The sequence below is a fragment of the Dipodomys merriami genome, unplaced genomic scaffold (assembly GCF_024711535.1).
Source record: "Dipodomys merriami isolate MVZ:Mamm:240054 unplaced genomic scaffold, mDipMer1.0.p SCAF_34, whole genome shotgun sequence".
Taxonomy (NCBI): domain Eukaryota; kingdom Metazoa; phylum Chordata; class Mammalia; order Rodentia; family Heteromyidae; genus Dipodomys; species Dipodomys merriami.
In genome coordinates this window covers 8,457,505-8,469,049 of record NW_027204937.1, presented here as the reverse complement: position 1 = coordinate 8,469,049, position 11,545 = coordinate 8,457,505, and the positions used below count along the sequence as shown (strand labels likewise).

The 11,545-nt window shown below is 42.3% G+C and overlaps 1 protein-coding gene across 1 annotated transcript in view; it reads right to left on the bottom strand.

The window, feature by feature from the left end:
• Positions 1-10,379: 10,379 nt before the first annotated feature.
• Rab3b (RAB3B, member RAS oncogene family) overlaps positions 10,380-11,545 on the bottom strand; it is a 62,706-nt gene continuing 61,540 nt past the window's right edge. The window contains exon 5 of the mRNA XM_069987237.1: positions 10,380-11,049. Within this exon, the coding sequence (XP_069843338.1) occupies positions 10,862-11,049 (188 nt within the window). The 3' untranslated portion in view covers positions 10,380-10,861. The remainder of the gene's footprint in view (positions 11,050-11,545) is intronic.

Here is an 11,545-nt window from a genome sequence, read left to right as displayed (position 1 = left end):
CACTGGCTCTTTCTAGTCTCTGGTTCTCAGTGCCTTTGCAAAGACTCAGAATTGTATTTACCTCCCTGTCACTGCATGATTGAGATGACTTAGTGTTGTACAATAGTCAATACCACACATCTAGCCCCTCTTGTTTTCTTCTAACATATGAAGTACTTGAAGCCTTTAAGAATAATCTTCTCAAAGCCTCAAAAATACTGATGAAGATGTAAGAATTAACTTGGATCTACCAGACTATAAACTCTGTTTGACTACCCTTCCATATTACTTCTAAAACCCCCGCTCCTGTGGTCTGATCTTTCTTTCCTTTCTTCCTTTCTTTCTTTCTTTCTTTCTTTCTTTCTTTCTTTCTTTCTTTCTTTCTTTCTTTCTTTCTTTCTTTTTTTCTTTCTTTCTTATTGGTCTTGGGGCTTGAACTCTGGGCCTGGGCTCTGTCCCTCAGCTCTTCAGCTCAAGGTGAGTGCTCTACCACCTGAGCTACAGTGCCACTTCCTGTTTTCTGGTGGTTAATTGGAGATAAGAATCTCATGGACTTCCCTGCCCAAGCTGGCTTTGATCTCAGCTTCCTGAGTAGCTAGGGTTACAGCCACCAGCTCCGGGCTCTTTCTTTTTTTTCTTTTTTTTTTTTTTTTTTTTTTTTTTTTTTTTTTTTTTGTCGGCCGTGGGGCTTGAACTCTGGGCCTGGGCGCTGTCCCTCAGCTCTTCAGCTCAAGGCGAGCGCTCTACCACTTGAGCTACAGCGCCACTTCCGGTTTTCTGGTGGTTTATTGGAGATAGGAGTCTCACGGTCTCTCCTGCCCGGGCTGGCTTTGAACCGCGATCCTCAGATCTCAGCCTCCTGAGTAGCTAGGATTACAGGCGTGAGCCACCAGCGCCCGGCTTTTCTTTTTTTTCTTAATGGTCTTCTTTTCTATTGGAGTGGGTCAGTAAGCTGGTATATGAGGACTGTGGTGTTGGGAAACTGGAACAAATTGGCTTCAACCTGTGTCCTATGCAGCAAGTGCATTTCATGGGTGGATTTTGTGTTGCCCTGGAAAGGAGAGAAGAGGCTTCTTTGGGTGATTAAAGGAGTGGAAGGATGGCTTTATCCCATGGTGTGCTGTGCTGATGGGAGCGGAACATGCCTGTTCCTCTGGGGAACCTAGTGAACAGGGGCAGCAGGAGAGTCGAGGCAGTGGTTCAGGTACTAGTTTGATACATTTTGTGTTGTACCTAGCACCTGCAGCTGGCTGATGGGACATGGGAGGGAGGGTGCTCCCACCCCCACCCCCGCAGGGCCAACCCAAGGTTGGGAAGTAGTCTGGGGAGGACTGGGGAGTAGCCTTTCTCAGTGGGGAGCCACTGGGATTGTGGGTGAATACAGAAGTGTGAGCTCCTTGCCCCTTATGACAGACAAATTTTATGTTGGTCTCATTAAGGTGAGGAAAAGGAGTTAGACCATAGAAGGAAAGAAAGAAAGAAAGAAAGAAAGAAAGAAAGAAAGAAAGAAAGAAAGAAAGAAAGAAAGAAAGAAAGAAAGAAAGAAAGAAAGAAAGAAAGAAAGAAAGAAAGAAAGAAAGAGAAAGAAAGAAAGAAAGAAAGAAGAAGAAAGAAAGAGAGAGAGAGGAAGGAAGGAAGGAAGGAAAGAAAATAAGGGCTGCGTGCTGGTGCTCACGCCTATAATCTTACCTACTCAGGAGGCTGAGATTTGTGGATCATGGTTCAAAGCCAGACTGGGCAGGAAAGTCTGTGAGACTCTTATCTCCAATAAACCACCAGAAAACCAGATGTAGTGCTGTGACTCAAGTGGTAGAGCACTTGCCTTGAGCTGAGGAGCTGAGGAGCTGAGGGACAGTGCCCAGGCCCAGAGTTCAAGCCCCATGACTGACAAAAAAGAAAAAAGAAAAGAAAGAGAGCAAGAAAGAAAGGAAGGAAAGAAGGAAGGAAGGAAAAAGGAAAGAAAGAAAATATATAAGATATATTGAATTGTCTAACAGAATCAAAGGAAGAGGGAACCAGCTAAGCCTTAAGAAGCCAGAATCAGGGTCTGAAGAGCTAGAGGCCACATTTTAAATTTTTACTTATTTTATTTTTCTGGCTAGTTCTAGGGCTTGAACTCAGTGCCTCACACACTCTCAGTTTGCTTGAGCCACCTGAGCCACACCTCAAGCACAGCTTCTAGCTAGTCACTTGGAGATGAAGTCTTAAGACTTTTTTTTTTTTTTTTTTTTTTGTCGGTCGTGGGGCTTGAACTCTGGGCCTGGGCGCTGTCCCTCAGCTCTTCAGCTCAAGGCGAGCGCTCTACCACTTGAGCTACAGCGCCACTTCCAAGTCTTAAGACTTTTATGTCTAGGCTGGCTTAAAATTCACTCCTCCAATCTCAGCCTCCTAAGTAGCTAAAATTACAGGTGCATACCAACATCTTTCTTACCTATGTCTATGCTTCCTTCCTTTAAACCAGTATATACATGAATCAAGGACAGGCTATCATCATTTTAGATTGTACATCCTCACCTATTAATTACTCCAAAGGGAAGAGAATAAGCTCTAATTTTTTTAAAAAAAATCTGAGGAGTTGAAAGAATTGCAATTCAAGTCCAGCCTTGGCAAGACATTTAAGACCTCTATCTCAAAACAAAAACAAAAACACACACACACAAAACCAAAAAAAACCCCAAACCCAAAAAACTAGGATTGTGGTTTAGGCCAGCCAGGACATAAATATGAGAATTATTCAAAAAATAACTAAAGCCAAAGCAACTGTAGTATAGCTTAAGTAGAGCATCTGCCTATTAAGCACAAGGCTGTGAGTTTAAACCCCTATACCATCCAAAAATTGTTATTAATTATAATGAAAGTGACTGGATTGTTTTCATGACTAGATGGAAATAAACCTCAATGTTACTGAACCTTTTGATCATTTGTAGTTTTAAAAGATTACTGTTGTGTAGAGGATGGACTACAAGGAAGCAAGTCTGTATTTTTGAGACTGGTCAGGAACTCTGTAGTTGCTCTTTGGGAAGAAATAGTGGCTTGAACCAAAATGGAGAAAACTAGGAAGCTTTGAAATAAAACAGAGCCATAAGACTTGCTACTGGATTAGATATAGAGACTAAAAGAAAAATCAAGTGATCCCTATTTTCTGTGAAGACTGGAGTAAAAACATGTTTGGGGCAGAATAAAGTTCTAATGTGAACATGTTAAGCTCGAGACATGATAGGTCCTTCCCTGGGATATACATGTAATTACCAAAGTCTTGGTATCTAAATCCTTAACGAGTAAGAGACCATCACTACAACATAGCCCAACTGTTCTTTGAGCTATCTTTTCTGTATATGCTAAATTATTTAGGTAGGCTTCTTGCTAAGAACTTCAGGCAGGAATTTGAACCATTATCTATAGTGAATCTCATGGAGTGAGAAGATTTCATCTTACAGAGATAGCAAAGAAAGAATCATATAGACTAAGTATCAAATAGGTATCAAAACTTCTCCATCTAGATGTTTGTTTTTTGCTTTGTGCAAAAACACGAATTCAGGGCTTGGGCACTGTCTCTGAGCTTCTTCTTGCTCAAGGCTAGAACTGTACCACTTGAACAACAGCTCCACTTTTGGCTTTTTTTGGTGGTTAACTGGAAATCAGAGTCCTATTGATTTTCCTGCTCAAGATTACCTTCTAACGGTGATCCTCAGATCTCAGCCTTCTGAGTAGTTAGGAGGGGCTGGGAAGGTGGCTCAGTGGTAGAGGGCTTGCCTCACATGCATGAGGCCCTGGGTTCGATTCCTCAGCACCATATAAGCAGAAAAAGCTGGAAGTGGCGCTATGGCTCAAGTGGTAGAGCGCTAGAGCTGAAGAGCTGAGGGACAGCGCCCAGGCCCAGGGTTCAGGCCCCACAACTGACCAAAACAAAAAAAGAGAGAGAGGCTGAGTAGCTAGGAGTACAGGTTTTGAGTCACTGGTACTTCACTAGATGTGTCTTGATTCCTCCATGGAAAACTAAACAAATAATGGCATTGTCCTGATCTATATCATATTAACATTTCTCTTTAGGAATATGTTAAGCCAGGGTTTAATATCCCAGTTTCAGATGACTTAGGAGTGCTTTATGTGGTAGACTAAGAAATTGGTCACAATATTTTTCAGTTCCTCTGGGCCTGAACGCTGTCCCTCAGCTCTTCAGCTCAAGGCTAGCACTCTACCACTTGCATCACTGTACCACTTCTGGTTTTCTAAGTGATTTATTGGAGATAAGAGTCTCATGGACTTTCCTGCCTGGGCTGGCTTTGAACTGTGATCCTCAGATCTCAACCTCCTGAGTAGCTAGGATTACAGAAGTGAACCATCAGCACCCAGCTATTATGTCCCTTATAAGAGCAATAGAATAACCAAGTTATCTAAAAGTTTTCACAGGTACATCTGTACCTTTCTGCCATCCTTATTCTTCTTGAGGGATTTATATATTATCAGCTGTCAAAGGTTGGAACTAAAAGATGAAACCTTAATTGAGGAATGCAAAGCAATGCCAGTAGGCAATGAAAATATTTGAGGGACAGTGGAATCTGCCCAGAGCTCCTGAAACAACTCCACATGTTGATTTAGGTTTTCCTGTTGTTTCTCGTAGTATCATGTACCTTTCCTCCAGGTACTTTATGATTATAATTGAGTAATGATTTGATAATGTCTACCTTAAACCATAAAGCAATATGCTTCATGGAGATAAGGACTGTGTCTAGCTTGCCACTGATTGTACCTTGGCACATATTAGACATTATTTGTTAAATGAATTTCACTTACTTTACTTAAGGGTTTCAGGCCTTTAAAAAAACACAACAGTATTTGTATCTGATGCTCCAGTCTATTGTATGCACTTCTAATTATAGGCTGGTACTATATTCTTCACCTATGGCAAGCAGCTGGGTATAGACCTGAGATGAGGACGCTGGTGAAACCTGAGGTCACTGGTTGCTGTGATTCCTTTACCTTCCCTCAAACTGTTGACAGAGTCAAACATTCTCCTGGCACTCCAGAAAACTTAACAACTGAGGATGGAACTTGGGGAAATAAGCAGGTTATATGAGTAGGTGAGTCAAGTCTGGAGGATGCTCATGTCATTCTGTATTACAAAGCTACAGTCAAAAAGCAATTGGAAACCAGGGACTCAACTGAGGTTATTTAATGAACTCTGAGAATCCTTGAGAGTCTATGACTACCACCACCCCATCAACCCTTCATATGAAATGATGTGGTGAAGCAAACTTAACAAGGATGGGTCAGATGGGTAGATCCAAATGCTGCTCATGAGTGATTTGTACATGTTAACTTTTCCAATGTCATTTTTGCTTGCCTACCAAACTAGCATAATAGTAACTTAAAAATAACATTCTACCAGGCGCTGATGGCTCACACCCACAATCTCAACTACCCAGGAGGCTGAGATCAGAGGATCATGGTTTGAAGCCAGCTTGGGCAGGAAAACTCATGAAACTCTTATCTCCAAATAACCAGCAAAAAGCCAGAAATGGAGCCTGTGGTTCAAGTGGTAGAGCTCTAGCCTTAAACAAAAATACTCAAGGACAATGCCCAGGTCCTGAGTTCAAGCCCCAGGAGTAGCATGCACACATGTACACACACACACACACAAACACACACACACACAAACACACACACACACACACACACACACTACACACATAAAATAAGATATTCCAAGTATCTCCATTATACTATAGCTACTTCACAGATAGAGATCATTTTTTCACCTGTATTTAAATAAATGTTTGATAGTGTTTGACCCATAACAGATACTGGAAATAGGCAAATTTCTTCTTAGAGGTGATCCAAGACCTAGTCCTTTTTATTAATTACTAATGAACTCTCAGGTAATTAGCAGATTTCCTCATACTTGTTGGATTTCACCCTTCATTATGATAAAATAGGAGCCTGGACAAAGTCTTCTCTAGGCTCCTTTCCAGATCTGATATATAACCAGTTGTGCCCACTCAGTATACTCTACCCCAGTGTTGCTCTCAGAAATTAATAATTCTACAAACTGAGGAGACACAAAGAAGCCATGAATCACTTTGTATTTACAGATACACATGCATTTAAAACAAATTCTGTAAAATAGCTACAATACTGTTGCACTTGTGGCCTACTTTTGCCTCTTTAAAGGCCAAGAGTTGTTGTGGGTTTTTTTCTTCTTTTATTTGGATTTGGTTAGGAAGATGAAATCTGGGACAAGTTACCACTAACATGTCTTATACAGCTCCAATCTCATTGGCTAATTTCACTATTACCGTGATTGATGAATAGTAAACTGCAATCAGCTGGAAGCTGCTGCCTTCCATTTGACAGAAATGAGGTCACAGAACAGGGCTGGGGGACAGCCATCAACAAGCAGGTCTGTTGCCCAGTATAATAGTTTGCTGCTTTAACACAGTCCATCTGTTGTGAAGATGCTTGTTCCCTTGAACTGGCTTCTGACTTTAACGGTCTTTAAGTAAAAGAGTCAGTCTCTTTCTGGATATCAGCAGGAGATAAAAGATTATTGAATACAGATGGTAAAGGGTTGTGCAGGACTTTGTCTGAAATCCTAGTTCTACAGCAAGTTATACTAGATGAGTGTTACTACACAGAGAAAATAATTATCAGCCAGGACACTCTATGAAACTTTACCGAGTAAAATGCACATCAGAACCACTGCCCTATAAAGGGAATGTATAATTCCATGGTCAGAGAAAATCAAGCCACTCCCCAAAATGTACCTTTGCTGGGGTATGGAAATTGCTCAAAGTACTGCTTGTGAGCCACCTAAGAATTGCTGACAGAGGCAGACATAAGGAAAGCTAACACTTGGTCCGGAGAAGTTCTGGGAATTTTGCTTAGGCCCCTGGGATCTGGTTACCCCAGAACCTAACTCTCAAGTATTAGATATCCATCACATTGGATCAATCTGAGTAGTGGAACAATTTAATACAGTCTTTTCAGACTCAGAATCTGACAGTCCAGCGATGGAATCCTAGTTTACTAGGATTACTCTTACACTTGCTAGCAGTATAATCTTGGCCAAATCTCTTGACTTGTCTCCATCACATTTATGTAAAAGGGATGTGGTATACAATGTGGCTAAGAATACAGACCATGGAATCTACCACATGGAGTTCAACTCCAGCTCTGCCATTTATGTAATCCTAGGCAAACAATTATTTGTCTATTGTTTAATTTCCTCATTTTTAAATGAAGCTTTCTCATTTTCAGGACTTCCTTTACAAAGATGTTGGAAAGGTAAATGAGTTAATACATGTAAAGTGCTTGAAACAATGTCTAGTGCAGTAAAAGGATGGCATCCATGTTAATTAAAATAATAAGAAGGAAATCTGGATCTCTTGGGTTTGTTTTGCAGATGGTGCAAAACAAAAATGTTGAGGGTCCAAAAGTATCACAGTTATTAATGCCTGATGAGTCTAAGGTCATTCAAATAAACCCCTTTACTTTGTAGATAGAAAATCAGGTCTCAAGAAGTATGTATCTACATGCATGTGGTGTGTGTGTGTGTGTGTGTGTGTGTGTGTGTGTGTGTGTGTGTGTGTGTGTGTGTGTGTGTGTGTGTGTGTGTGTGTGTGTGTGTGTGTGTGTGTGTGTGTGTGTGTGTGTGTGTGTGTGTGTGTGTGTGTGTGTGTGTGTGTAGAGTGCTTGCCTAGCATGCCCTGGGTTACTACATAAACAGAATAAAGCCAGAAGTGGTGCTGTGGCTCAAGTGGTAGAATGCTAGCCTTGAGTAAAAAGCTCAGGGACAGTGCCTAGGCCCTGAGTTCAAAAAACAAACAAACAAAAATTGGTGTAGAGTCACACATGATTAAATTATAGTCCTGGTCTCCTAAATTCAAATTCAGACTCTGTCTTCTTTCTTACATAAAAAAAGCAACATCTCCATAGAGCTGACTCTCCATGGTCCTTTTTTTTTTTTTTTAATCAGTCATGGGGCTTGAACTCTAGGCCTGGCTGCTGTCCCTGAGCTCTTCAGCTCAAGGCTAGAGCTCTACTACTTGAGCCACAGAGTCACTTCCAGTCTTCTGGTGGTTAACTGGAGATAAGAGTCTCACAGACTTTCCTGCCCAGTCTGGCTTTGAATATTGATCCTCAGATCTCAGCCTCCTGAGTAGCTAGGATTACAGACGTGAGCCACCAGTGCCTGGCTTCCATGGTCCTTTTATGCAATCAGCAGACCTGTTGCCTGCCAGTACACTTTCCTAGGGCAATGAACTGCATTTGAAATAGAGAAAACTGAAGAGAAAGACTCCTCCCGCAGACACACAAAACTTTTGAGGTTGTGTGTTAGTGCAAGAGAGGAAATTGGGGATTTAGGCCATAGTTGAGAAGAAAGATTTTCAGAAATCATTGCTGTTTGGTGGTTAGAGAAAAGGTTCAAAGTCTTTCTTGCTCTGGCTGGCTTTGAACCACAATGCTCTGATCTCAGCCTCCTGAGTAGCTTGGATTACAGGCATGAATCACTGGCGCCTGGCTGACCTCAGAGTACCTTTGCTTTTTAAATTTCAGGCATTTAAGAGGCTTCAACCAGAAAGGACTCTTTAGTAGATACTAAGGTATCACTTCCAGGAGAAAAGGGTTCTCAATTTTCTCAAAATTTTTTCAGGGTCATTCCCCCTTAGAGTTGTTCTGCTTTGAGTCATATTTTCCAATATGACTGTTCAGGTAATAATTGGCATGAGCCAGGCACGGGTGGCTCACGCCTGTAATCCTAGCTACTCAGGAGGCTGAGATCTGAGGATCATGGTTCAAAGCCAGCCCGGGCAAGGAAAGTCCATAAGACTCTTAGCTCCAATAAACCACTAGAAAACCGGAAGTGGCACTTTGGCTTAAGTGGTAGAGCGCTGGCCTTGAGCTGAAGAGCTGAGGGATAGCGCTCCCAAGCCCAGAGTTCAACCCCATGAGCACCACCAACAACAACAAAAACTTGGCAGGGAGGTTGGAATAAAAAGGACAGGATGGGAGGAAGACCCCATGAAGAATGGTGAAATGAATTATAGGGGAAAAGAGCAGGTACAGGGATCACAATTCCTATTCTCAAATTATCTAAGGTTATCACAGGGGATTGCAGAGGGGAAAGGGGAGACTGCTCATTGCAGAGCTAGAACAGAGGGTCTGGAAAGAGAAAGGGACAGATTTCAGCTTGAAGCAAGGAAAACTATGGAATATAAAGGCTGCACAAAGATGAAGTATGTTCATTGAGCTGCTGGTCCTAGCTGGAAGGTTGCTTTTCCTCTTCCTCCTCCTCCTCCTCCTTCTCTTCCTTCTCCTCCTTCTCTTCTTCTTTTTCTTCTTCTTCCTTCCTCCTCCTCCTTCCTTCCTTCCTTCCTTCCTTCCTTCCTTCCTAACTTCCTACCTTCCTTCTTCCCTCCCTTCCTCCCTTCCTCCTCCTCCTCTTTCTTCCTGTTTTTGCTATTTGGGGAACAGGTTTTAATTTTGTAGCCCAGGATGGCTACAACATGCCTCAGCCTCGCAAGTATTCCTGCCAGAAAGTATACTTCAGAGGAAAGAGATTTGATTGTGAGGCCTCACAGCTACTTGTTAGATCAGGTAAATTTGAGGAATCTTACCACTTCTAAAACTTTCAGATTCTGGGAACCAAAAAATCCAATGCCCAATTCCACGCCATAGACAAAAACCAGCTATATATATATTTTTGGTCATGGGGCCTGAACTCTGGGCCTGGCCACTGTCCCTCAGCTCTTCAGCTCAAGGCTAGCACTCTACCACTTGAGCCACAGTGCCACTTCCAGCTTTTTCTGCATATGTGGTGCTGAGGAATCGAACCCAGGGCCTCATGCATGCAAGGCAAGTATTCTACCACTGAGCCACCTTCCCAGCCCCTAGCTGTATACTTGTAATGCCAGTACATGCCTGTAATAATCCTAGACTAAAACAGGAAGACAGAGAGCTCTCTCTAGAGAGACCCAGTCTGGGCTACATAATTAGCTACAGGCCAATCATGGGTTTCATAGTGAAACCTTGTTGCCAAATAAATAAATAATAAATAAAAATATGAAAGAGATCCATCTAGACAGCAACAAAATCAGACGCCTGTGACTGCTACTTTATCTTGCCCTTCCTTGTGCTCATTTGCTTGCTCTTTCATATAGCAGGAACCTTTGACATTTTGCAGGAGATAATCTTTTTCTTTTAAATGTGTTTCTGACTCAGCCTTTGCTCCTTCAGTCTCACTAGAGATTGAGCTCTCCAGAGATTAGCACTGGCCTGTCACCACAGCAACTGCCCAGATCCTGTGGGCATCCGTGGTAACAGGCACAGGGCTTTGTGAGCCAAAGCTTGATTTGCAATGAAAGGTAGCTCCACAGGGATCCTGGTATGAAACAAGCAACTTGTACTTTGGGAAGTTTCCTTTAATAGGCTTAGCTGTGCAGGAAGGCATCATTTTACACATCTGGCAAGTCCCTGCAAGTAAGTGTGTGTGTGTGTGTGTGTGTGTGTGTGTGTGTGTGTGTGTGTGTGTGTGTGTGTGTGTGTGTGTGTGTGTGTGTGTGTGTGTGTGAAATTTTGGTAAGTGAAGGAAGGAAATCTCAGTTTTAAATACAGAAAAATCCAAGTCCCTGTATTGAATCTCCTTCATAAAATGAACTTTTCTTTTGTAATACAAGTCTTCACCCACAATCTGACCTGTGCTGTTATCCTAGTGCTATGTATTTGTAACTGGGGCTATCTGCAGGGAACTCTAGAGTTGGGGAGCGGGGAAAGCAAAGAACAGCAGCAATGCAGCTTCTTTGGGTGAGAGTGGACAGTGTGTAACAGAGAAGCAAAGTGCATGTGGACTACAATGAGGGGAGGTTAAGTGGGTAGGCCTTGCCTAGCATGAGCAGTTCTGCTGCAGCAGCGGTGGAGTGTCTGAGAGACGGGTATTCTTGGCAGTGCCCAGCACCGAGGGGTCTGTGTCCAGCGAATCAGACATCTTATCACAAATGGCATCTACCAGGCGTTCAAAGGCTTGTCTCACGCTGATGTTCTCCTTGGCACTGGCTTCAAAGAAGTCAAACCCTAGGAAGAAAAAAGAGACAGGTACAGATTTTTTTTCCCCATCTTTTCAACTAAAACTTTTTTTGTGCCTCCAGCAGAACACTGGATGAATATAGCCAGGGCTCAGAAGTGCAGCAAGAAAGCTTATTTCCATACATGGGAATTCTGCTTCCAAGACACGGGTTTTAGAGCCAGACTCAGAACCTGGCTCTTCTACTTGGCAATCTTGGGCAATCTTGTTCTTTTTACAAATCAATTCCCTGATTTGTAAATGCCTACTTCTTAGAGTTATTTTAAGTGCTGAGCAAGTTAATGAATGTGGAGAATGTGGTCTTGCACCTGATACCAGAGTTCATTCGGTTCTTACTGAGAGAGAAAATACATAAATAAATACCTTACAACTTTCCAAAGCATTTACACATCTGTTAATATCATTTCTCTTTTCCCCTTATCTCTAATGCAGACATTGTGGCTTAGTGAAGTAAAACTGGCTTGCCTGAGATAAATAAAAGCACCA